This window comes from Chionomys nivalis, chromosome 18, assembly GCF_950005125.1.
Source record: "Chionomys nivalis chromosome 18, mChiNiv1.1, whole genome shotgun sequence".
NCBI lineage: Eukaryota > Metazoa > Chordata > Mammalia > Rodentia > Cricetidae > Chionomys > Chionomys nivalis.
In genome coordinates, this window is record NC_080103.1 from 11,560,041 (window position 1) to 11,587,361 (window position 27,321).

The 27,321-nt window shown below is 43.7% G+C and overlaps 1 protein-coding gene across 2 annotated transcripts in view; it reads right to left on the reverse strand.

The window, feature by feature from the left end:
* Positions 1-25,809, reverse strand: part of Gpr89a (G protein-coupled receptor 89A) — a 42,930-nt gene extending 17,121 nt beyond the window's left edge. Inside the window, exons 1-7 of one of the 2 annotated variants that reach the window (XM_057792908.1) lie at positions 25,668-25,809; positions 13,754-13,813; positions 12,402-12,505; positions 8,858-8,964; positions 8,242-8,343; positions 6,364-6,484; positions 5,211-5,291 (exon numbers count right to left, since the gene is read on the reverse strand). In XM_057792908.1, coding sequence (XP_057648891.1) covers positions 5,211-5,291; positions 6,364-6,484; positions 8,242-8,343; positions 8,858-8,964; positions 12,402-12,505; positions 13,754-13,813; positions 25,668-25,709 — 617 coding nt within the window. In that variant the 5' untranslated portion in view covers positions 25,710-25,809. Of the gene's footprint in view, positions 1-5,210; positions 5,292-6,363; positions 6,485-8,241; positions 8,344-8,857; positions 8,965-12,401; positions 12,506-13,753; positions 13,814-25,667 lie in introns of those variants that run through there. The other variant, XM_057792909.1, reaches the window with a different exon arrangement.
* Between the last annotated feature and the right edge of the window lie 1,512 nt (positions 25,810-27,321).

Consider the following 27,321-nt stretch of genomic DNA (forward strand, 5'->3'; position numbering starts at 1 on the left):
GCAAGGCAGCTGAAAGAGGAACACAGAAGTCATTTCTGTTGTCCTTGTCAACATGTAAAGGCTCTGCTGGGGCACTGGCTGCCTACGTGAAGGTGAGAGACATCATGCTGTGCATTCTCAGCAGACAGACAAACGGAATAACCAGATGTGAAAGTTGGCTGTAGGCAGACAGGTACCCCCAGTTTTAGACAATTCACTTCTACTTTTGATTTTAATCACCTAATTCTAATTCCATTTTGCTCTTGGCAAATAAGTTGCAGACAAAAATGAACATACACTTAAGAAGAACAGGTGCACAGGATCAAACTTTCTGAGATGCTTTTCCAATGCATTTGAGCACACAAGCACCGTAGCCATTTTTGCCTTCAGCTTTCCCACTGCCTCCCTTTGTAAGGTCATCTTGTAACAAGAAAGAAGCCATTTACTATGGGTCGGATGCCATTTAAAAATTCCTCATAGGAAAACCACAGGCAGGTGGCTGAGGTCTGGCAGAAGCATGAATGAGAGGAGTCTGAAAAATGTCTACTCCGCTCTTTAGAGAATATCAAACACGTCATGAAAACCCGTATCATCCTTGTTATGTGCAGGGGCCATGCTAATTCTGCCCGCTCCGATTTCAGCGCACGGTGTTGCTGATGCAAGCACTCTACCCTACTTTATGTCACCCTATTGTTTTATAGTTCAGCCACTACTCCTCTTTATTTAAAAAAAATTTATTATTTGTGTGTATGTCCTTCAAGTATGGGGTTGAGATGGAATCATATCACCAGGTTTAGTGGCAAACACCTTTACTTGCTGAACAATCTCACCAGCCCATCAGAACTCTGATTTTAGAGATAACATACACTCATATATGGCTTTAAGTATAGGGGATATCGACATTCAAACACTTATAAATACAACATCTCCATCACTAAAGGACCTTCATTTGCCCTTGGAGAGTCCACAACTCACCTACCTCAATTCCTCAGCCCCTGGAAATGACCAGTCTGTCCTCCATTTCTTCAGTTTTGTCATTTCCGGAATGTGCACACAACTAGGATGGAGCAGTGCCTGTCCTATGGAGAAGGCCTTCCTCATGACGAGGATGGAGCAGTGCCTGTCCTATGGAGAAGGCCTTCCTCATGACGAGGATGGAGCAGTGTCTGTCCTATGGAGAAGGCCTTCCTCATGACAAGGATGGAGCAGTGCCTGTCCTATGGAGAAGGCCTTCCTCATAACTAGGATAGAGCAGTGTCTGTCCTATGGAGAAGGCCTTCCTCATGACGAGGATGGAGCAGTGCCTGTCCTATAGAGAAGGCCTTCCTCATGACTAGGATGGAGCAGTGTCTGTCCTATAGAGAAGGCCTTCCTCATGACTAGGATGGAGCAGTGTCTGTCCTACAGTGAATGGCCTTCCTTCCTCTAAGCAAAGGTCCTGTAGGTTTGTTGAGGTTCTTGTGTGCGCTGAAGTTTGTTCATTCTTACTTCTAAATAGCATTCCACAATATGGTTATTACCAGTGTTTTTAATCACTCACCCATGAAAAGTTATCTCTAATTTGGGCTTTCTATGAATAAAGCTGCTAAAAACAATGCTATATTCATTTTTTGTGTTCTTATTTTATTTCTTTGTGTGAACACCTAATACAATTTCTGGATTTGGATACTGGAATATTTAGGTTTTTTTGTTTTTTATTTTATTTATTTTTTTTTAGAGAGCTAGATTGTATTCTAGTTACTCTACAACCCTACATTTGTACCAGGAACTTATGTAAGTCCTGTTTTCTGTATCTTTACCAACTAGCATTCTGTGTGATCACCATTAAAATATGTCATGTGTCTGTGCATGTGAGTGGATCTGTGGTGTGTGAGCATGTGTGTCTGTGTGTGCATGTATGTCTGTGTGTATGTATGTGCATGTGAGTGGGTCTGTGTGTATGTGTGTCTGTATGTATGTGTGTGAGTGGATCTGTTGTGTGTATGTGTGTGTATGCATGTGAGTAGGTCTGTGTGTGCATGTGAGTGGGTCTGTGTGTATGTGTGTGTCTGTACATGTGAGTTTGTCTGTGGGGTCCAGAAGAGGCGTCAGATCCCCTGGAGCTGGAGGTACGGGCGGTTATAAGCTGACGGGAATAGAGCATGGATTCTATGCAATTATAGATGTGCTCTTAATTGCTGGGCCACCTCTCCAGCCCACTGTCACCAAGTTTTATCTGAGTCATCCTAACTGTGCAGTGACCTTTCCATGGTTTTAACTGTATGTCCACGGTGGCTACTACTATGTCACTGCCACCATGCTGACAAAATGACATCCAGATGTTAGTTGCCCACGTTCTGATTGTACTGCTGTTTTAATGTGAACTTCGGGAGTCTTTTCTCAAACACTTTCTCCCGCCTGTAGCTTTTCTTTCCTTCTTTTTCACACAGTCCTGTTTTTGTTGTATGGACTGTATTTTAGGGGATGAGTATTAGATTTTTTTGCCTATTTCTAGATCTCAAAGATTTGTTCCCCCTAAACATTTTGTTGTTTTATACCGTACATCTAACTGTAGCTCAAGGTCTGTTTTGAATTCATTTTTCTACATATTGTGAAAGTTAGATTTGGGTTTTAGCAGAGGAGGAAAAGGCTGTGGGTTTACTGTCTCAGAATCCTTTGGTAAAATACCTGCCTCCATTGAACTTTTTCTGAATCTACTTCTTATTGTGTCCACTAATTAATATCATATTTTCCTTTATTCCCTTGAATGGATCTATGCTAGCTGTGTTCAAGTCTTAGCTAAACGTTCATCGCCTGGGCCCATTTGAAGTTATTGCCTATTTTGTAGCTGAAATGCTCACAGTTTCATTTCTTCAGAGCTGGGTTAAGACTTTTTGATGGAGACTTGCTCTGGTAATATGTGTGCCTGTGGGAACCCCCACCACCCTGCCCTCAGTACTGTAAGTTCTGGCTAAAGTCCACAGCGCCTGCTAAGGACATCAGACAAATTCTGTAGCCACACTTGAGGACGCTCTATGGTTCCTCCTTACAGCCTCCTAAACTTCTGATCATCAGTCCTGAGCTCTACCTTCTCGTACGTCACGCCCAAAGACTTTCCCTTCCTGTCATCCAAGTGTGTGCCCAGCCTGCACAAACCTCAGGCAGCCATTCAGGCAGAGAAAATTTGCAAATCTAGGAAGCGTGTGACTATCAGTGACAAGCTTCTTGGGCTCTTTGGAGGTTTCTGTGCATGTACTGTTGAGTGGCTAGGCAGGATCTGGTGGAGCTGACATTTAAATTATGGAGCGTGGCCTCTCTAGCATCCCTGGTTTCAACACTTCACTTTCATTTTCCAGGTATTATGCTAATCTGAACTCCATAGAGCACACTCAGGCCATAAAGCCAGAAGCTTCTAGCAGTTACTTGATGCTCTTCTCAATTTGCTAGGTATGATCCACTCTTCTTAGAGGCTGCACGAGTCCTTATGCATCTCCTTTCTGCTGCGTGTGTGTGACAGGGCTCTGCCACGTGGTCCATTGCCATCTCTTTTCTGTTGTACGTGTGTGTGACAGGGCTCTGTCATGTGGTCCATTGCCATCTCTTTTCTGTTGTACGTGTGTGACAGGGCTCTGCCACGTGGTCCATGCTCACTAATGCACACTTTGTACCCTTCTCAGGCTTTGAATTCCTGATTCTCCTGCCTCTGTCTCACAAGTGTTGGGATTACAGGCATGTGCCAACGCACTTGGTTTATTTCTTCATTTTTTTTTTTTTTAATGTATGAGGAAACACAGGCACACAAAGACACAGTGCCTAATTCAAGGTCACATTATAAAGTATGACAAAAGATTCAAATGCAGATAGTTTGATTTCAGAGAGCTTTACAGGCCCACTGTGACACTAATTTCTATAATTATGCCACTTTGAAAATATGTATAGTAGAAGTACTTTTTTTGGGTAATTTTTATGTAACTTTTTGGTGTGTTTATGTGTTTCCTCATACTGCATTCCACTGTAGACTCTCAGAGTGAATATAATTCAGAAGACTCAAGATTCAAAGAAGTTCCTCTTATAGTTCACAGTGCTGAGCAACTGCTGGAGGCAGGAGTGTGTGCGTGTGTGCTTGTGTGCATGTGTGTGTGCGTGTATGCATGCGCATGCATGCAGATGGATGCTCTTTGGTAGAGAACTGCCTTAAGCCGCAGGGTAGGGGGTCCACTGTTAGAACCTGCATGAGGTGTCACCCACACTGGAATGGCTTTTCAGTGATGTAACTGCCCAAGTCACTCACACTCCTGTGGATCTCACTAAACTCCCATGCTCACCAGGCTGGATTTAGCTGGACCCCTCTCTGCTCTGTCACGGCCCTCTCTAGCTGGGGCAGACAGGAAAACATTGTAACAAAAATAAAAACAGCAATGGCTAGAAGACTTAAAGGAGTGTTAGGTAGTTGGAGAAAAATAAGTGAAAAAAAAAATTCCAAGTCAAGCAAGGAAAGGTTTGTAAAAACTGTAGGACAACAGCCTTAGAGTACCTGTCCTTGTCCTCTGCACAGTGACATTAAAAAATTGAGTGAAAAACAAATGAAAAAAATAAAAAAACCCTCCAAATATCAACATAATTTTAACAACGGATCTAAAGGGAAGAGCTGAAAATCAGAAAGCAGAACTTGAGAATGTCTTCATCTGAGCAAGACTGGCTCTTTGGTGGTACATCACCCTGCAATGGACGAGTAAGAAGGCGCCTGGCTCTCTACAGCGAGCACAGCCCTGTGATGGAGATGGTAAGAAGGCGCCTGGCTCTCTACAGCGAGCACAGCCCTGTGATGGAGATGGTAAGAAGGCGCCTGGCTCTCTACAGCGAGCACAGCCCTGTGATGGAGATGGTAAGAAGGCGCCTGGCTCTCTACAGCAAGCACAGCCCTGTGATGGAGATGGTAAGAAGGCGCCTGGGCTCTCTACAGTGAGCACAGCCCTGTGATGGAGATGGTAAGAAGGCGCCTGGCTCTCTACAGCAAGCACAGCCCTGTGATGGAGATGGTAAGAAGGCGCCTGGCTCTCTACAGCGAGCACAGCCCTGTGATGGAGACAGTAAGAAGGCGCCTGGGCTCTCTACAGTGAGCACAGCCCCGTGGTGGAGATGGTAAGAAGGCGCCTGGGCTCTCTACAGTGAGCACAGCTCCGCAGTGGAGACAGTAAGAAGGCGCCTGGCTCTCTACAGCGAGCACAGCAAGCACAGTGTGCTGTCCTCACCTTTTCTTTTTGCTTATGATCATGTCCATGGTCTGCAACAGCCGCCGTTCCAGGGCCAGGATATCCGTGTCAGTCACGTTCCTACAATGAGCAAAAACTGAGCCAGGTTTTGGGGTCCCATCCATGCACATCATACAAACCATCTGGTGAATCATAAACCCCAATTGCTACTCAACAATTCAAGGGCCTGCTTTTCTGGAAAATATTAAATGATTCCATTAGGCTAAAATGCTTGTAGTGTTGCTTCTTATAGCCAAGTTTTCTGTTGTCCTAAGCAGTAGAGGGTACCCTGAGCCTCACAGTCTTTCTTAGCTTTGACCCAGACACATTTAAAATGTTTAGTGGCTAGATACCTGGCTTGGGGTTAAGAGTACTGGGCAGGCAGTGGTGCACATCTTTAATTCCAGCACTTGGGAAACAGAGGCAGGCAGATCTCTGTGAGTTCAAGGCCGGCCTGGTCTACAGAGTGAATTCCAGGGTAGCCAGGGATACACAGAGAAACCCTGTCTTGAAAAGGAAAACAACAAAAAGCAAAACAAAACCTGAAAAACAAACAAACAAACAAACAAACAAACTTGAGGGGTCAAAAAAAGGAAAAAAGGAGTAGGGCCCCTCCTGCAGAGCGGCCAGTTCCTGTCCTCTCCGTGGTGGTGCACATGTCTGTAACTCAGTTCCAGAGCAGCAGCTGAGGCTCTGTGGGCACCAGGTGTACACATATGCACGTGTATATACACAGGAACTTATATACATAAAATATTTTAAAATGGCGATGTCTTCTACTATTTGATGTTAAGGAGGAACCAATTTACGGAAGTTGGGAGATGTCCACACTGTTGCCCACTAGAAATGCGCATTTAAATAGCATGGTACAGGGGCATGAAATTCGGCACTTAAAAAATAAAGGAGTTGGATGTGGTGGCACATGCCTGTAATCCCAGTGTCAGAGAATCTAACTTAAACTTAGGCTATGTGTGGAGTTGCTGTTTCCTAAGAAATGAGAAAAGACTTGTAAGGAAGGCATCTGATGAGCAACCATGGGCACAGAGGAAGAATAAGAAAGCAGTCCTAGATCTAATATGTGAATATTAAAGATGTGGCATGACACACATGTTCCAGTAACAATGAAACAGGAAAGAAATGAAGTACGCATTACCTAAGGAAGTAGGACATGTATGTGTACGGGCAGTTGACAGCGCCAAATCCGGACAGCAGAGCCATGAGCGTCACCCCGATCACGCCCACCCGGCTGATGAGCTGTTCTATGGACAAGATCCCTAAAAACATCCAAACACATCAAGGCCAGGCAATACACTCGGAGTGGCTGTCACCTGCACCGCGAAAGCTAACGTTACTTAAAATATCAACCAGTATGTGTAGCTTATACAAGCCTAGATTCATTTGTTATACATATGAGTGTTTTGCCTATGAGTACACCTGCTGCCTGCAGAGGTCAGAAGAGCACTGGATCCCCTGCAACTGGAGTTCCAGACGGTTGTGAATCACCACATGGGCGTTGGGAACCAAACCCAGGTCCTCCACAGGAGCATAAGTGCTTCTAACCACTGAGCCAGCTCTCCAGCTGACAAGCATTATTTTTAATTATTAATGACAGGCTGTGCTTATTATTTGAAATGCTGCAACAGATACTGCTATTTATGTTTAAATATACTTAGTTATGCAAAATGTGCTTCTGTTAAAATTGGTTTTTATTTCTTTATTAATTTGCTTTGTTTGAATGCACCAGACCACAGCACACATATGGTTAGAGGGGATGTGGCAGATACTGATCTCCTTCCACCATGTGGATCCCAGAGATGGAACTTGGGTCGTAGGCTTGACAGCCGATGCCTTTGACTTCTGAGCCATCTCACTGAATGGCTATGTGCTTTTAGAAACTATGTGTTTCCTCTGACCCAAATGAAGGAAAACTTTTCTTTCCCAAATCCAAGCTACCAGGTCATGTGAACATATGGAAGGATGTTGGGAGGTGTGCGGACTGCAGGCTCTGGAGCCGTGGAAGGATGTAGGGAGGTGTGCGGACTGCAGGCTCTGGAGCCGTGGAAGGATGAAGGGAGGTGTGCGGACTGCAGGCTCTGGAGCCGTGGAAGGATGTAGGGAGGTGTGCGGACTGCAGGCTCTGGAGCCGTGGAAGGATGTAGGGAGGTGTGCGGACTGCAGGCTCTGGAGCCGTGGAAGGATGAAGGGAGGTGTGCGGACTGCAGGCTCTGGTGCACTTGGCACCCATTCCAAACCTTTTCCAGCTTTCCCCCTATACTAGGATCTGGGAAGCACAAAGCTCTTGCATTTCCAGGCTTTCTTGAAACTAAGGCTCAAATGTTTGTAGGTTTCACCAAACTGGCATGCCCATGTGGACATGAACAGTGCAGGGGTGGTGAGTGGCTGGGCAGAGGCTCTGTGCTGGCTCAGTGGGTAAGAACGCTTGCTGCCAGAGCTAATGACCTGAGTTTGATCTCTGGGATCCACATGGCAGAAGGAGAGAACTGACTCTCGAGAGATGTCCACTGACCTCCACATGAGTACCTTGGCATGCGCAGGCCCACCCACAAGTGTCAAGAAAAAGAAAACAAGGTTCTATCAGAAAGGCATGCTCTTGAAGAGAACAGTGACACCCAGGCACCCCTCTTCCTTCTCTGCATCTCTCGGTGTCATGAAGGGTGGGTGCCTCCTTTGCCACGTGCTCCCGCTATAACGCACTTTTTTGCAATAGACCCAACAGGCCAAGCGCCCACTGATGAACCTCCAATGCTGTGAGTCACAATAAATCTTTCTTGTTTTAAGTTAATTAATTCTTGCAACAGTAACAGAAAGCTGACTGGCAATCATGCATGCTCTGTAATTCCTATGCAGCCGAACTAGCATTCGATGCCCTTGAAAAGAAGGAAGAATTTTATTTTGAAGTCAAATATTTTTGAGAGAAATATCTTGCTGTATTTCCCACAATCAAAGTTTGAAGCGTTATTTTTCATTTCTAATTAGAAGACGGAACAGCCATGCTTCCCACTGTACTCACCATGCTTTGGGCTGAGAATGGGAAACGGATCGCCCAGCTTCCAGAAGAAGTACATGAAGGTCAGCCATAGGAGACAGGAGAAGAGCAGGCGCTGCTTGTGCACTGAGACGGGAACGAGGCTGTCAGGAGGACAGCTACTAAACAGCTCATCACGCACACAATTAATATGCAAATACCGGAACTACACAATTCTTTTCAAAAGCATTCTCACCACCATTAGGAAATCCTTGCGTGTAATTAGAACATTTTATATTTTAGTTAAGAATTTCTCTTACTCAGTTTTTTAAATACTGTTTTCATTTATTCTTTGAAGATTTCATATATTGGTCATATTCCTTTTCCTTCCCCAACTCCCCCAGACCCTCCCCCTCATTAGAAAAATGTTGCTAAAATTACAGTGTGGATGAATTGAAGGGAACATCATAGCAGAAGCAGAAATTAATCTGTGGCAGCAGACACAATCTATTTTTTCAGACAGAACTCATCTTATGACTGCTTTAAGATGCTGGGTGTCCCCAGACACCATATAAAAATAGAGAAGTGAGGCTGTCTGTGATCTACTCCCAACAGCATGCATCCCAGGCTAAGTGCTGACGTAAGGAGGCAAAATACTCACAAAGTTGGATGTTACTCACGATAAAATAACCAATGTAGAAAGGGACCATGAAGACCAGGATGAGCAGAATCACACACAGGTTCATCTTCCAGTGAAAGTAACGGGAGCTGAAATCAACACCAAAGTCATTTGGAGGGCAGGTCGGCAAGTCCATTCTGTTAGTGTTCCGAGGCCCCTGCTCTTGGAGCCCACACTGAACACGCTCCATGTACTCAGCCAACTAGACTGTTACAGCTGGGCGCCTGTACTCCCAGCACCTGGCAGGCAGATGCAAGAGAATCTTTGTGAGTTTGAGGCTAGCCTGGTCTCACACAGTGAGTTCCATGACAGCTAGAGTTACAGAGAGATACCCTGTTTTAATCCTTCCCCCTCCTTGGTGGTTTATGCTTATAATCTCAGCATTTAGGAAGAGGAACTAGGACTGTGAATTCAAGGCCAGCTTAGGTGACATCATTGAAATCCTGTCTTGCAAGAAAGCAAGAAACAAAACCAATAAAAATTTCTAAATGGTACATGACCATCTTAACCTGAGATTTTCATTTTAAAAAGTAAAAATGTTAATACTTCAGTCATGCTCCTAGGCAATATGGATAACACACATTCTAATTGTAATAAGAATGATAATAATAATAAACAACAGCAATAATAATAATAATAGATGTGGAACATCATTTTAACTATGTAAAGATGTGTTATACTTGTTTCACCTCGCTGCCTAAGGTACCTGATTGGTCTAATAAAAAGTTGAATGGCTAATAGCTAGACAGGAGAAAGGACAGGTGGGGCTGGCAGGCAGAGGAAATAAATAGGAAGACTCTCGAGAATGAGAGAAGGAGGAGGAGAGAGAACAAGGGAGAAAGAGAGAGACATGGCTGGGGCAAGAAGCCAGGCAGCCACCTGCCAGCCAGACATGGGAAACACTGAAAGTAAGATATACAGAAGGAGAGAAAAGTTAAAAAAAAAAAAAAAAAATCCCTGCGGTAAAAGGTAGATAAAGAGAAATGGTTAATTTAAGTTAAAAGAGATAGCCAGAAATGAACCCAAGCTAGGTCAAGCATTCATACCTAATAAGAAGTCTCTGTGTCATGATTTGGGAGCTGGCTGGTGGCCCCCTAAAACCATGGTACAAACAGAATTATAGAAAAGCTTAATCCTACACACCTATAATTCCAGGACTTGAGAAGTAGAGGCAAGAAGACACAAAATCAGCCTTTGTCACATAGTAAGTGGGAGGCTGACCTGGGCTACATGACACCCTGTCTCAAAACCAAACCAAAACAGGGCTGGTGAGATGGTTCAGTGGGCAGGGGCATTTGTGCCAAACCTGATGACCAAAGTTTGATTCCTAAGACCCACATTATAGAAGGAGAACACTGAGCCCTGAAAGTTATCCTCCAGCTTCCACATATATGCAGGGACCTATATTTATGTGCCCCTCCCCAATAAATAAATGTAATAAAATTAAAATAAAAATTATTAAAGGAAAATATATGTTAATAGCAATTCTGAGGTAATACTCAAATACTTTCATAGTTTGTTCTAAATATTTGACATGCACAACTCTTGTTAATATTTATAAAATACATTTTATCTATTAAAATTTTTATGCAGGGCATAGTGGCACACATCTTTAATCCCAGTACTCAGAAGGAAGAGGCAGGTAGATCTTTATGAGTTTGAGGTCAGCCTGGGCTATGTAAGTCCCAAGCTAGCCAGGGCTATATAGTGAGACCCTCTCTCAAAATAAATAAGTAAAAAGTAACTCCAGTGCCAGAGGATCTGATGCCCTCTTCTGGCTAATTTGGGTACCAGGCATACACATGGCACACTTAACATGCATGCAGGTAAAAGCACTGATACACATAAGAAAAGTGGTCACATGTTTTAGCTGGTCTTTTTAACAGGAAATAAAGTGATGTTCTCTTGAAAAAAAATAAAGGATCCAAATAATCCTCTCCATGTGAACAGGATGCCTACATCCTCTACCTAGAGGTATGTCAAAGGAATACTCATTCAGAGGCAAAATTCTCTTCTGAAAGTTATTCTGAAGGTAGCGAATGCAAGAGAGACCACATGATCAAGGTCCACATTTCTGTCCACAGAATGTTGGCATGAAGAAAGAGATATAACTGCATACATGTTTCAGCCTAAATAAAGCCAGTCTGAAAAATAAACCGGAACTGGACTTGAGCAGCGCTCATTCCTGCGCTCTAAGGTAAACTGAGGAATGCGAGAAATGAGCACTAAAGACAGACCGTTTCTGATGGGAAAGACAGACCATTTCTTTTTTTTTTTTAAATATTTATTTATTTATTATGCATACAATATTCTGTCTGTGTGTATGTCTGCAGGCCAGAAGAGGGCACCAGACCTCATTACAGATGGTTGTGAGCCACCATGTGGTTGCTGGGAATTGAACTCAGGACTTTTGGAAGAGCAGACAATGCTCTTAACCACTGAGCCATCTCTCCAGCCCAAGACAGACCATTTCTGACAGGAAAGACAGACCGTTTCTGACGGGAAAGACAGACCGTTTCTGACGGGAAAGACAGACCGTTTCTGACGGGAAAGACAGACCGTTTCTGACGGGAAAGACCGTTTCTGACGGGAAAGACAGACCGTTTCTGACGGGAAAGACAGACCGTTTCTGACACGAAAGGATTACCATGAGTTGCGAGTTTGGAGATACAATGCACCACAAAAAAGCAGATGTGCTCTTACCATGACTACCACTCAGCTCTATGGTCAGTGAACCAGGGACCCTGCACCTTGGAACTTTCACAAAGAGGTTTCACTGGGGCAGGACTGTACTCGTTTGTTTCCACACCGCTTACAGCGCTTCTGCTTTACAGCAGATCTGAGTGTTCTGGAAGACACCCTACAGCTTACAAAGTCTGAAATATTTACTATCTAGTCCTTCACAGAAACGTTTGCTAAATTCTACCAAGAGAGTAAAATGTCCATGTTGTGATAATGCAATCTAGCAAATAGCATAGAATGACTTGTCCATCCTCCGTAGCTCATCCAGAAGGTCTGGACGACTACAGCACAAGTCTGGAGTAGGAAGTCACGGCTCTCCAGCCAAGCCCCAGGAGGGCTTTAAAAAGACATCTCAAAACCATTCTCAGTTCAATCCACCTGACTATGTGTAAAATTAACCGGGGTGGGTAAGATAGACGAACTGGAGATCAGTCTTCCTTGAAGTCCTTGAATTTTGATCTTTTCAAGTGGCGGCCAAGTTGGGGGTGTGACTAGCATTTGGTCAGAGTCTGAGAATCCGAAAGCTGCTAGGAGTGAAGCCCAGGCCAGAGACTCCCACAGCCTCACGCTCATGGGGTTCTGCAGAGCTATCGGTCAGGGCAGTTTCCCCTGGAGATGTCTTGCTGAACCTGTTACTAGGTAACCATTTTTGGCGATCACTGCAGCTCCCGAGACTAACCTCTAGCCGCACGGTAGATAATTCCACTATGACATCCAGGTGACACACCTACTGCAGAGAGAGGGCAATGCACTTCTGGGGAAAGGATGTCGGGCCGGCACTCACCTGCTGTTCAGAACTCCCAGGATTTCAAAGATGATAAGCTCAAACATGGTGCAGGAAAACGCAAAGGTCACGGAGAAGATCACCTGCACAACGTACTGCCGCACCTGTTAAAAGTCGGATGCCAAGCCAGTTATGTCCTTCCCTGACATTCTGAATGCAGAATCTTCCAACGGCGAGTCTGAAAACCTGTGTTCAATTCTGCAGTCTGAGGCAGAAACTTGGGTTACACGATTGAAGCGGACAGCACTTAGGACTCACGGCCGCCTCTTACTGGAATCTTCTCATGGTTGGAGAATTTAAAGCACAAAGGACAAAATGACTGGGTCACAAGCAGCATTTAGATGCCAGATGTCAATGACAGAAAGGAAAAGGTCTGCACGCATGGTTAAAGTTAACAGTTCTTCAACACTGTTGAGCTCACATAGGCTCTAGAACTTTCCTGAGAGGCCTTAGAATATACAGATTCTCTAGAATCCTGGGCTCTTCCAGGCACTTCCTAAAACTCCAGAGGAGGCTTAATAATGAACATCTTAGAAATGCCTCCAAAGTGTCCAGACAACTAAGTAGTGAAATTATATTAGAAAATGGTCAGCATAGAATATGAATCCAAGGCTTAAACAAAACAAAACAAAAAACAGAGTAGCTTTGGGATTTGCATGTTGACTTAAACTTGAAGGCTGGCAATTGTGGACTAAAAGAGTACGACCCAGGCATTAGAAATTAAATTTCCTCTTGAAAATAAGCATCTGCTTTTGGGGTATACAGCACCCAAATGACTAAAGGATGGTCTTCCTGGTTCTTAAGTTTTTTTTTTGTTGTTGTTTCTGGTTTTGGTTTTAAATCACCCAAACCAGTAGGGCCTTGTGGTACATGCCTGTAATCCCACTACCACTTGAGAGGTTGAAGCAGGAGGATTGCTATGAGTTACTGGTCAGCCTAAGCTATATAGGGAGTCCCAGGCCAGCCTGAGTTATATAGCAAGACCCGGTCTCAAAACTCTGTGATAAGTAAGTTAGTAAGGAGATAGATAATAAATCTATTAATGAAGCCTGATCGTAGTATGTAGCTTCAGAATTGCACATTCTTGATTGACACAGGTTTTTTATCTGAGGAAGTGAACACAATCTTTTTGTTTGATTTTAAAGATAGGGTTTCTCTGTGTATTCCTAGCTGTACTGGAACTCATGTTGTAGACCAGGCTGGCTTTGAACTCAAGAGACAAGCTTGTCCCTACCTCCTGAGTGCTAGGATCATATACCACCACTGCCCTGAAATGTTTTTTTTTTCTTTAATGGCACCATTTTTCTTGTTTCATTCTAAACAAATCAAAGCATAAAATGGTTTCTTCTCACCTCATAGTCCTTAAACAACTGGCGCATGAAGAAAAGCCAACCGAATCCAAAAAACAGTATCTAGGGGAGAAGAAAGACAAAATGTCAAGATCTATCTTCTTTTGACAAATGCCTCATAGAGATTATTTTATGGTAAAATGTCTGATAGCTAGACAGTTATTTTTAGAGATTAAAAATGAGACCTACTTATGACATTGGAAAGAGACACTTAGATGCTCTTAGAATTTTTAAATTATTCATTGTACAGAATGAGTTTTAAGGTAGACAAAAATGGAAATATATATATTTTCCCATAATGCTATAAACCAGTTTATAAGCTATAGAAGTCGGCAAAGAAACAATGGCTCTACTTAGTATCTGGCTGGTGCCACGGGCCATATGCTAAACCAAGTAGAATGTCAAGCTTTCACAGAAGCAGAGCTATTTATTTCCCAGAAAAAGAATCCTGGGCATTTATGCTCCTTTCAACTCTCCTAAACGAGCATGAAGTATTTCTGGTACAGATCAATCCCAATCCCTACTTGTCTGGTTACCTGTTACCCACACATCCAGTTACCTTTATATACTGATGATAATTGCTGACAACCACCCATCCAAGCCCTACTGGACCACACCTTGCCCATCCCATTATGTCTGTTCAGCAGCCTGTTTCCACAGAGTATACCTATCTGCTGTGGGATGTCTTTCTGTATGCTGTGAATATGTGCTGCTCTCATTGGTTGATAAATAAGTTGCTTTGGCTTATGGCAAGGCAGGATAGAGAAAGGCAGGTAGTCCAAGCAGAGATACAGGAGAAGGGTAGAATCTGGGAGATGCCAGTCAGCCAGCCACCAAAGAAGCAAGACATGTAGAAAAAAGCAAGACAGGTAATATGCCACAAACCACAAGGCAAAGCATAGATAAGAAATATGGGTTAATTTAAATGTAAGAGCTAGCTAGTAATAAGCCTGAGCCATCAGCCAGGCATTTATAAGTAATATTAAGCCTCTATGTGGTTATTCAGGAACTGGCAGGTGGGAGAGAAACCTCCATTTACACCTATTATCTGCTGATGCCAGTATCCTGTACCTGAGTTATGGGTTCATTCTTTTCCTACATCTTACTCCAACACCTTCCAGGCTGACAAATACTGTAAAAGTTATAACTATGGAATGCACTGAGCATCCAGGGCAGGTCTTAGCATTGTTTTGTCATCAAAGCAGGAACAGAAATGGAGGGTCAGTAGTACCTAAACCACAGTTTAGGGTTTTTTTGTTTTTCGTTTTTGCCCCGAGTCAGGGTTTCACTATGCAGCCCTGGCTATCCTGGAACTCACGTTGTAGACCAGGCTAGCCTCTAACTCACAGAGATCCACCTGCCTCTGCTTCTCAAGTGCTAGAATTAAAGATGTGTACTGTCTATGCCTGGTCCCCAGTTCTTAAAATAACATATAAAAACTAAAAGACCACAGGTAAAGAATGCTGCTACTCAGAAAGAAACAAACACAGCAGGTCCTGCTAGCCAATCAGAAACTGCCTTTGCATGTTGCATAAGAACACACACACAAGACCTTCACAGGCTTAAACCAGACAAAGTCCTAGTGCTGAGAAGGGGACATGGACATACAGTCCCACCCCTAACGAAGAAGCTGTTTGCAATTGGCACCTGCTGGAAAAGAGAAAGTAAGTTTTCTCCAATGGAGGTAACGGGGTGTATCAGCCACACTCCAGGGCCATGCTCAGGAGTAACTGGCCAACACAAAACAGGCTCCATGCTTTGTTGTGTTATTTTTTTGTCTCACTGGTTTGTTTTGAGAGAACAAACATGCTGTTGGGAGAGTAGGGAGATGAGGAAAATCTGGGAAAAGCTGGGGGAGGGGAGAGAATATGATCAAAACATATTGTATGAAAAATTATTAAATACAAAGAAAAAGCATGAGGTCCTGGCCGATGAGTCCCAACAAGCTGATTCTCATTAGATGTCACCACGAAGATGTCACACTCCACAGTGTTCTGCAAGCCCACAGCAGGAGGAGCGCTCATTGAGGAACCAGTCTATACGCAAGAGCAGGGGACGAGTGAGCCAATGCTGACAGCAACAGCTGCGCAGTCCCAGACGAAACAATAACCAGCCGGGGACAGGGTCACTTGCCGGCGGCCATGTCAGAGGAGCAGCAGTGGTGTCAGCCCACCAGGAGGAATATCCCTGATGGGTGAATCTCGGCTGGGTAAGGCCCAAGACCATAGACTCCAGAGTAGCTTTTGCTTCTGCTGTGCCTTTACATGTTTGCCACTGCCATTTTCTCTGGTATCTGGCATGGTGTGGATGGGTGTGGGGAGAGCCCCACTCCCTGTAATATGTGTGTTTATCTCATGGATTCTGAAAATGCCTGTTCTGCTGGGCATTTTTACCTGTGGATTATTATGAAGATGATTTCTTCCAAAGCTGTACTGTCTAACTGATAATAATGTTAATTTACATAGAGTTTTGATGACAAAAAATAAAACAAGGAAGTGTTACACAGCTAGACACATGAGTTTCTTTGAGGAGCTGTATAGACTGTGGCTTAGGTTAATGATTAAGGAAAACAATTGAGTCCCATTAGTTTAATTTCTTAGTTTAAATTCTTTTAATCTCAAAGTTGGGAGGTGTGTTCACAGGTTTTGAAGCACAACACAGCTGAAATAAAGCTTTGAAAGTAACTTCAAGTTAACTAAGATGTTTTGTCAAATAGGTTTGAGGTGAAAATCCCAACAAGACAATGCAAAGTTTTAGAAAGGCACAGAGTTGAGTGAGGAACTCTCTAAGGTCAGGGAAGAAGAACAGAGCAGTCCAGTTACCATTAGCTGACGTGCCTTTCCTGCTAGGATTGGTTGATGACCAAAGGGGATGATTAATTCCTTGTACACATTTCTTCCCTCAATCTCCTGATATAAGACACTGTTGATGAGTGGTATGTACCCTAAAGACTTAAAGTAGAGCTGGCTGATTCCTTTTCATATACAAAAGTTTAGATTTGTGATTGCTTTAAGATTTCTTATATGTTTATCTTTTGAGAGTGATTGGCCCTTCTTTGTAACCTCAGAATGCAGCTTGCCAGTAGAGAACACCTTGCTTACACTGTCAGTGCACAACAAGATGCTTGAGTAAGAGTGTATGTGGGTTCTTGAGATAATTTTTTTTACCTGTAATATGTAAAATGCTTAATATGTAAAGGACATGGAAAACACGGTGCTTTTTACTTGTATTCATTGCAATCATTCACTTGTAAAACAGAATATAACCACACAGTAATTGTCATATTGCCTGAATGATTTTTCTGGGGTGTATAAAAAAAGAAAAAGAATAAAGAGAGTTAAAATGAGAAAACATCAAGAATGAAAGCGTTAGAAGGAAAGCATCAAGAATGTGAGAAGAAATCATCGGGAAAATAAAGAATAGAGAACGCAAAAGATGAAAGGGAAGGCCTGAAGGAAACCGTCAAGAGCGTGTGTGAGTGTCTTTCCCTAACCCCTCCGATACAAAAGTCATAGTACTTGCTGAGTCAGTGGATTCCCTTTCGGCCCTGTGCTGCTGGAGGCTGGTCCCCCAGGCAGTAAAAGTCTCTGTGAAATCCTGATTCTGGGAACATGAACCACGTGTAATCAACCACCTGTAGAGATAGTATGAACTGATCCAGTAACTTGCCAGGCAGCTCAGAGAAGAAAACATGGATAGAAACAAACAAAAAAACCCAGGCACGTTCAAGAGTTGGAAGGCAAACTGAAAAGGAAGAGGTTCACAGGTTGGATTTGGATGCTGAGGGCACCAAAACATAGGGTTTGCAAAAGACACAAGATGATAATAAGCATTCACAACCCAGGAAAACTCACAGAAGGGACCCAAATTCTGGGTCTTTGTATTCTGAAGACAAAGATGGGTTTCAAGAGCTAAATAAGAATGGAATACTAAAGATGAGAATTCTCAGCAGAAATTTTCTTCAAAGAAAGTATTGGAAGATTTAACAGAAAACTTCCCACAATACAGTCTGGGCTCTAATTCCCATTACCACCTCAGTTCTTAAACATGCAAAAGTCAGAAGAAGAAAGCATTAGCTGCAGCCCTCACCATAGCTCAAGCATAATCAGAACTAAGGAGGGAGAAATGCAGGAGGCTTTATGAAAAACAGTTGAAACAAGAGACCGACACAGCCAGACAGTTGCTCTGGGAAGCAAGCAGTGAAGGGCAGCAGTCACTAGCACCACACCTCTGTCCTCCACGGTTGTCACTGAAGACTCTGCTAACGAACCACGTACAAGCATATACCAAAAAGATTACCCACACAATAAAACTGGCTTTATCTCCGAGATGCAGGGATGGTTCAACATACACAAGTCAGTAAGTATAAGAAATAGCATAAGTGAACTTAAGGACAAAAATCACATGAATCATTTCAATCGATACAGAGAAGGCCTTTAGCAAAATCCAACATACCTTTGTGATAAAAATCCTGCAGAGAGTAGGACTGGAGAGAACATAACTCAACAGAATGAAGGCTATATATGACAATGTGCATTAACCTCACTTTAAATGAGAAAAACTTGAAGCAAAGCCATTAAAACTGGGAATGAGTTATGACTGCCCACCATCCCCACTCTTTCACTATAGTTCACAAAGCATTCGCTGGAGCGATAAAGCAAGAGGAAAAAAATTAAAGGGATACAAATAAGAAAATAAGTTAAATTATTTCTATCTGCAGATGAAATATCGTACTTAAGAGATCCCACAAAGTCCACCTGAGAACTCTAGAATGATTACCAGTTTCAGCAAAGTGGCAGGATAGAGAATAAACGTGTACAAATCAATAGCCTTTCTACGTATGAACAACAAACTCTGAGAAAGAGGTCGCATGCACGCTCCCATTCACAACAGCTTTAAAGGAAACAAGGTACCCGAGAATAACTCTAACCAAGGAGGCGAAAGCCTCTGCAGTGAAAGCTTTAATTATCTGAAGAAAGAGATTGAGAAAGGCACTAAAAATGAAAAGACAGCCCACGGTCATGGATTGTAGAATTAAAATTGTGAAAATACCATTATGCCAAAAGCAATTTACAGATTCAGTGTAATCCTAATAAAAAATTCCAATCTCATTCCTCACAGAAATATTTAAAAAGCTATCCCCAAATTTATTTGGAACCACAAAAGACACGGGATAGTCAAGCTAATCTGAGCAGAAGAACAGTACTGAAGAGACACCATCCCAGACTTCAAGATCTATTACAGCGGTAGAGTACTAAAAACAGCATGCTGCTGGCTCTGAAACAGATGTGTAGGCCAAGGGAATAGAATAAAAAACTCAAACATATAAATATAGCCATATGATATTTGACAAAGATCCCAAAAACACACACTGGAGAAACAACGGCATCTTCAAATGGTGCTGGGAAACTGGATGTTCACATGTGGAAGAATAAAATCAGACCCATATCTATCACCTTGCACTAAAACTAAGTACAAATGAATAAAAGACCTCAATGTAAACCTGAAACACGGGAACTGCTAGAAGACAATACAAGCTGTATCCTAAAGATGCAGGTGTAGGGAAGGACTTTCTGAAGAAGACTCCGTTGCCCAGGGGTTGAGGAAGACAGCTGAACAGTGGGACTCATGAAAGTGAAACGCTTCTGCACAGCCTGGGCAACAACCAGGCGAAGAGGAAGCCACTGAGTGGGAGAGAATCTTGTCAGCTATGTATCCTGCAGAGGATTAATATCCAGAATACATAAAGAACTAAGAAAATAGAAACCTCCCCAAAACACTGTTCTAAAAATGGATCTATACAGAGTTCTCAAAAGAAATGAAACTGCTAAGAAATGTCTCACAAGATGTGCATCATTCTTAGCAACTACGGAAATGTCATCTTTCCCCACTCATGAGGGCTGAGGTCACAACAAGGAACAGCAAATGCTGAAGGATGCTGTAGGGAAAGGGGGACCCTCTCCCACTGATGGTGGGAGGGCAAATTGGTGCAGACTTTATGGAAACCAATACGGAAAATTCTCTATACTACTCCATGACATATGTCCGAAGACTCCACATAAATGTCCTTCAAGCGATGAAAGGATGATGAAAATGTGGTGTGCACAGACAGCGGAATTCAGCTGTAAAGAAGAGGGAACTCATGGTATTTGCAGGTAAATGTGGTGTGTACAGACAGCGGAATTCAGCTGTAAAGAAGAGGGAACTCATGGTATTTGCAGGTAAATGTGGTGTGTACAGACAGCGGAATTCAGCTGTAAAGAAGAGGGAACTCATGGTATTTGCAGGTAAATGGAGGAAGCCAGAAAATACTATATTGAGTGAGGAAAATCAGACCAAGAAAAACAAAACATGTTCTCTCTTATCTTTAGGCTCCTACCCAACTCTTCAGATGTGAACATATAACCTGGAGGAACCAGGCTGGTAAAAAGGCACTAGAGAGAACGATAGCAGGAGAGGAACAATATGAAAGGGGAAAAGAGGAAAGGGGCTTTAATTAGGAAGAAGTCAAAAGAAGGAGAAAGAGGGAGGAGAGATAAATAACTCCAAGGATGTTTGAGAGAGTCTTAAAGAAACATTATTCTATAATTACCTAATATTATATATAACACATGTATCTCCAAATCCATCCATCCATCCATCCATCCATCCATCCATCCATCCATCCATCCACCCAAAAGGAAGTTATGGGGCTAGAGAGACAGTTCAGTAGTTAAGAGCACTATCTGCTCTCCCAGAAAATCTGGGTTCAATTCCCAGCATCCACATGGCAGCTCAAAACTGTTTGTAAGTCCAGTTCCAAGGAATCCGACACCCTCATATAGACATGCATACAGGCAAAACAGCAATGCACATAAAATAAATTGTATTAAAATAAAGTTATGCCACTCTGGCTGACAATGTTCCCCACAAGAGTCACAGACCATCTAATAAAAACCTAGCACCTGGCATAAGAAACTTCTTTTCAAACTGTTGGTCAGCAAAGTCCAAAAGACTCCTGAAACAACAAGGCTATTGTTGGTGCCCTCGGCAACCCCACTTGGAGGTTGGAGGAAAATGGAAATCCCCATTGCTGAAGATCCATGCACTCTAGGCACAAGACTTGGATGATTAGAGCTGGATCTGATCTGAAAGTTTTCACACACACACACACACACACACACACACACACACACACACTTCCTCTTTTCTTCTTGTATTGGTTGGGAATTTTATTAATAAAATTCTCTTCCGCCCTTCTGACTGGCTGTAGCAGGAGTCTAAACGCACGAGCGGTCAGCACGAGCTATTCCAGCCTGTCCTTCCTGCCGACCCAACACCTACTTAGGCACAGCTTCTCCCGGGTCCGGAGACATGTTCTTTCATATTGAGACTTCTGTGGTCCCAGACAGGAGCTCTCCCCAGCTCTCTCTGCAGATAACCCCACAGGTCCTACTGAATGCACTGTGGCCTCTGGAAGACCTTCTCTAGCCTCCCAACCACACATCAAGCATGCTTTCTGGAAGTCATATTTATTTTCCCTTATTAAGGCACTGAGCACACGGTTTTATAATGCTTGATGAAATGTGTTTCGAATTAAAAGCTGTCACAATAAGGATTAGGGTTGGTTGCTTGCTCTTTGCACATAATACTCCCTGTAAAAACGTCTGTAGTGGGATGCCAGCCACTAGAGATTGAAATATAGAAGACAGTTATCATCCCAAAGAGTCACAGCACAGTGGTGAAGAAGGCACTAAATAATGTAATGTGGATGAGCAGTGGAGGGGCCTGAGCCTGACAATGTAAAACACAAAGCGGAGGGACCAAAGCACTCTCTACAGGGTTGTTAGGTTTCCTGGAGGTGATACTGAAGAAGGTCGCAATCTGAGGTAAGACCCTAATACCATGTGCAAATTTAGGGAGCACTGCATTTTTCTACATGGGTTCCAAGGTTTCTAATCATTAAAATATTAAAAATTATTCCTGACACATCTTTAATCCCAGCACTTGGGGGGCAGAGGCTGGTAGATCTCTGAGACTTTGAGGCCATCTGGTCTAAAAAGTGAGTTTTAGGACAGCCAGGGCTGTTACACAGAGAAACTCTGTCTTAACAAAAAAACAAACAAAACAAAAACAAAACAAATCAGGCAAGTAAAAGACAAAGGTGGTAGGAACAGGAAGATGGGGTTTTGTAGATAGCAAAGGTCATGAACAAAGGTGGGTACTTGATGTTGGCACACACTGGCAACTACATGGCTGGGAGCTGGCAGAAGATAATGTCTATTAAGGAGAAAGTTTAAAACCAAGAATAGGGAGGAGAAGCAGGAGACCCATCACCAAGAGCCCAACATGCCATCTGAGGAACTTTAACTATTCTGGAAAGATGAGGGTCACTGATGCTATACCCTGGAAAAAGTTGTCACTCATATTGGTTTAATAAAATGCCGATTGGCCAGTAGCCAGGCGGGAAGTATGGGCAGGGTGACCAGACTAGGAGAATTCTGGAAAGAGGAAAGACTCAGTCTGCAGTCACCACCAAGACACAAGGGAAGCAAGATGAGAATGCCTCACTGAGAAAAGGTACCAAGTCACGTGGCTAAACATAGACAATATACGTGTGTGTGTGTGTGTGTGTGTGTGTGTGTGTGTGTGTGAATGATAGACACAGAGTGGGGAACGAGAGACAGCTATCTGGCTCTAACCTGCTATCCTGTGCTCACTGACAAAGCTCCACTGAAAGGACTTTTAAATTACAAGCGCACCAATGAGCAGCCGCAGCTGGTATGCTTGCCCAGGCCTGCTGTGTGGCTGCACAGGAAGCAAAGCAGAACCCCTTGAGCCCAGAAGTTTGAGGTTACGCTTGGGAAACTGAGACCCTGTCTTAAAAAAAAAAACAGGAATTGGAGGATTTATTATATTCAGGACAACTACGAACTCTGGCGAGGTTATAGCGGGAAAAGTAACTTCAATCTTTATTTTTTTCAAATAAACAGGAACCTGCATGGCTTATTTAAAAGACCTGAAGAGTGTTAGAACTGTGCGAAGCAGACCCTTGACCTTGACTCACAGTGTGCTGTGGCACTCACGAGAGTACTCTGGAACTGATAAGTTCACACGGCTGAACTGATGGCTCACAGAAGTTGGTGGCAGTCGCTCTTATAAAACGACTTCAAATTTGGAAAGCAGGATAGATTAAAAAAAAGACAACGATTGGCAGAACAGTTCCCAAGAATTACCCGGAGAAGACACTTTTCTTGGGTATTTATTCATGCCTCTATTCATTAGTTATATTTATTGGCAATTGATATGTGGCAGGTTCCAGAGATAGAACAGGGACTGAGAAAGCAAAACTGCAGCTCTCAAAGGGTTTATAACCACGAAGGAGATAAAAGTAATTACAGGGTGCATGACAGCCCATAGGGAAGCAAGTGAAGGGGACCAAGGTGACAAGAACAGAAACATTGGTCTAACCTGGTCTGGGAGAAGTACTTGAACACTCAAGCTGAGATCTGAAGGCTGAACAGCAGTTGGCCAAGAGAAAGAGTGGAAGGGATGAGGGAGAGGATCCCAGAGGAGAAAAGAGACTCTGAAAACTTGGAGGCACAAAGGAGCATCCAGGTTAAGAAACTAAAAGAAGTCTAGGAAGTCTATAAAGTATAAACTGAAATCAGGACATGGCAAGTGAGAGTCAAGGCTAATGAGCTAAAGTCAGTGTCTTAAGGTAAGAGGCTTGTAAGGCATACCAAAGACCTTGTGCTTATTCTATACAACAGTGAACAAAAATGTCTAAGGTAGTAAGTTTTATGAATTTAATATTAAGTATTACATGTGTGTGCATGTGCATACACACACGAGCATGTTAGTGCACGCACAGTGCATAAGTAGAAGCCAGAGAACAACTTAAGGGAGTTGGTTCTCTCCTTCCACTGTGAGCATCAAGAATCTAACCCAGGCTGTCAGACTTGTGTGGAGTGCCTTCACCTGCTTAGCCTTCTCACTGGCCTGAGGTGATAGGGTTTGATACAAAGCCTCCGGTTGCATTTCATAAACCTTTCAGTTCATACCAAGCTGGAAAAATGGTGTATGTGTTGCTCTCCAGTTAAGCACACTTCCCTAGGAAGAAGCTCTCTATTAAACTAAGACTGACTAGGTCTCTACTCTCTGCCAGCAGCTGGCTCAGATGCGAAGGACTACAGACATAGTAAGGAAGATACTACCTTGGATTTCATGAAGCAGAGAAATAAAGCAGAAACGAGAAAGAAAGTGGCCGGAATAAAAGGCCAATTTGGTTATTGATATGGAGCAAATAAAGCCTCTCCGAGGTGGTATTTTTATTTTCATTAACACCTCAATGATAATAAAATATCCCCATAAACATATGGGCAAGGGATACTCAATATAAAGCATTGTTTGATCCATTCAATTTAATATTTCAATTGGATATATTTGTAAAAGTTAAAGGTTACAAATTTAAAAGATTAGAAAGTCATACTCTTGGGTTAACTTTTGAATTATATTCACAATCGCACAGGCAAAAGTGAATGGCAAGCCGGGCGGTGGTGGCGCACGCCTTTAATCCCAGCACTCGGGAGGCAGAGGCAGGTGGATCTCTGTGAGTTCGAGGCCAGCTTGGTCTACAAGAGGTAGTTCCAGGACAGGAACAGGGCTTTGCATACTCCAGTTAAGTGCTATACCATTGAGCTACAAGCTCAACTCTTCGACATTTATATTGTTCCATGGGGAAAAATGTCACTTAAAACTTAAGTATTGTTATTTTATTTTGACTCGGTACTAAAGCTGAAGCCATTGTGTGTTGTTATGAAGGACAAGAGGGAGGTGTAGAGAGGTTTTAAGAAGGCCTGTGTGTTCAGAATTTTCTGTATTCACACATTTTAAAACTATGCTGGCAACAGAAACAACCAAATGTATTTGAATGGTATTAATTTTGAAAAGGGAAAAACGGTTATTATATTAGAATGGTGAAACCGAGTGGCCTTTTCTTGTCTCATATTGTCTTGTGTTGTCATCGAAGTTTTCAAGAGGCAAGACAAGACTCCGCAGAGGGGGAAGCATTAGCAGTCAGCAGTGCAAACCCTAAATGTCTGGAGGGTTTAAACCTAGGAATGTACCTTACTTTAGCTTCCTGAAGGGAACTGTTTCCTTCACTTGCCGTTCGGATGCGATGAAGAGAAAATCTTGGACTGGAAAGATGAGGGGGCAAGAGCAATAATCGGAAGAACTTGGTCTAGTCACCCATTATTTCGTGAGTGCTTGCATTTGGAGGCGAGTACACGGCTATGCACATAAACGCGTACTGATGTCAACACTGTGATAAACATTAGCGGGGGGGGGTGTACCCTCGAGAAGCACGGACGACAGGGAAAGCAAGAGGCTCACTAGATGAAGCTACTGGAGAGCAGGACTTATCAGTGGTTTATATACTCCCACAGTTTTGTATAATAGTGGGTGTCGACTACAGAAAAGAATGGAGGTGGCCAACCGAGAAGCAACGAGGTTCTGACCGCGATCAGCAAAGAGCGGACAGCAAGGAGAAGACGAAGCAGAGGAGTCACGCCACAAAGGAAATGTCAGACTCGGAAGTCACAGAGGTAAACACGTCGGCACCCGGATCCGGCTAAGCCCACACGGGTTAGTCGCAGCACTCAGCTCTAGCCCGCACGCCGCCGTGGGCCTCCCGCCCGGAGCCACACTTCTCCAGGCTCCGCGGTCCACGGCGCAGCCCGAAGCCTCGGGACACTGAAGGAACTGCCCCCACCCCACCCGGTGGCACCGGCCCCCGCGCGGACCCGCACGTCTCGGGGTGGGATGCACGCTAGGTGAGTGACAGGGCCACAAGTCAGCCCTAACCATCCGGGCTAGGGCACTGGCTGAGCAAATCCGGGTTCTCCGGAGCGCGCGAGGGCGGGCGGCGGCTCACCTGGGAGGTGATCATGATGCTGGAGTCGATCAGGAAGCTCATGGCGAAGCCTCGGGAGGCCCATGCCCAGCTGTCAGCCCCTCAGAGAAGCTGCAAGTTAAGACACTCCGGCTGCAGCAGAAAGTGGCCTTTGCCCCCAGCCATCCAGGCTGGGCTGTCGCGTGCTTACGCCATCAAGCTGCGCCACAGCCAGCCAATCAGCGGTCGCATCCCTGTTTGCACAGCAGGTGAGGGTGGGCAGGGCTGGAGGCCGCGCCTCGCTCAATTCCGAGGGCTGGAAACGGTAGACTAGGCTAAGCCCAAAGCAAGTTCGGTTCTCTTTAGTAGGCAGAAGGAGATCAGACCTTTGTCTGTTGCGGGGTTGGTGAAGATCTTCTCCCAGTCAGTAGGCTGCCTTTTTGTCTTAATGACAGTGTCCTTTGCTTTACAGAAGCTTCTCAGTTTCAGGAGGTCCCATTTATTCAATGTTACCCTTAATGTCTGTGCTGCTGGGGTTATACATAGGAAGCGATCTCCTGTGCCCATATGTTGTAGGGTACTTCCCATTTTCTCTTCTATCAGGTTCAGTGTGTTCAGATTGATATTGAGGTCTTTGATCCATTTGGACTTGAGTTTTGTGCATGGTGATAGATATGGGTCTATTTTCATTCTTCTACAGGTTGACATCCAATTGTGCCAGCACCATTTGTTGAAGATGCTTTCTTTCTTCCATTGTATACTTTTAGCTCCTTTATCGAAAATCAGTTGTTCATAGGTTTGTGGGTTAAAATCCGGGTCTTCTATACGATTCCATTAGGAAGTAACGTCTTGTTTTAAGTAGTACTGCCTTTAAATATACTGATCCTAGCTAAAAAAACAAGAAGTTAGCAATTAACTGGACTGAGAGTTGCAGAGAGGCACCGAGTTGCGTGATAGTTCAGCGCTTTTGGTTGTGGAGTACTAGGCATCGTGTGAGACCCACAACTGCGGCAGGGCGGGGAGGGGAACAAATCATTGGAACATAATCAAAACTGATTCTTTGAAAGGACAGGAAGAGGGAATTGAAGGCTCAGGAACTTAAAGAATGGGTAGCACTGATATAACCCCAAGGGATGCTTGTAGGGCAAAGGACTGAAGTTATATGAAGGCAGATTTTAATTCAAAATAATAATTATTTAGGAGTCCGCAGGAGGGTTATTGTTAGAAACTAGTTTCGCCCTTCACAACAGACCGTGTGGCTATGGCTCAAATACAAAGTAAATCACATCTTTCCCCCACTGTATCCTCATTTCGTGAAGGCTTACTGCACTACCATGGGGCTTCTTCTTTCCCCTCTAGAACCCTAGCTAGTCTTTAGTCTAGCTAGTCTCCTAGTCCAGGGAACTGGCTCCAGCTCTGAACAGTCCTTCGTATGAGTGACTAGTCAAGGCTTCAGGCAAGACCTGGAAGGGGATGTGTGTGTGTCATGAGAAAGGCTAGTAGCTAGACTACAGTATGAATAAATGAGGACACCCCCTCGGGGTGCTGCACATAAAGAGAGATGTCCTTCTCTGATCTCAAGTCTGTCCCATCAAACAGCCTGTCTTCGTTAGGGTTACAATTGATGTGACGAGAAACACCATGTCCACGAGCAATGCCCAAAGCTGATGCAGAGGCCATGGAGAGGCACTGCTTT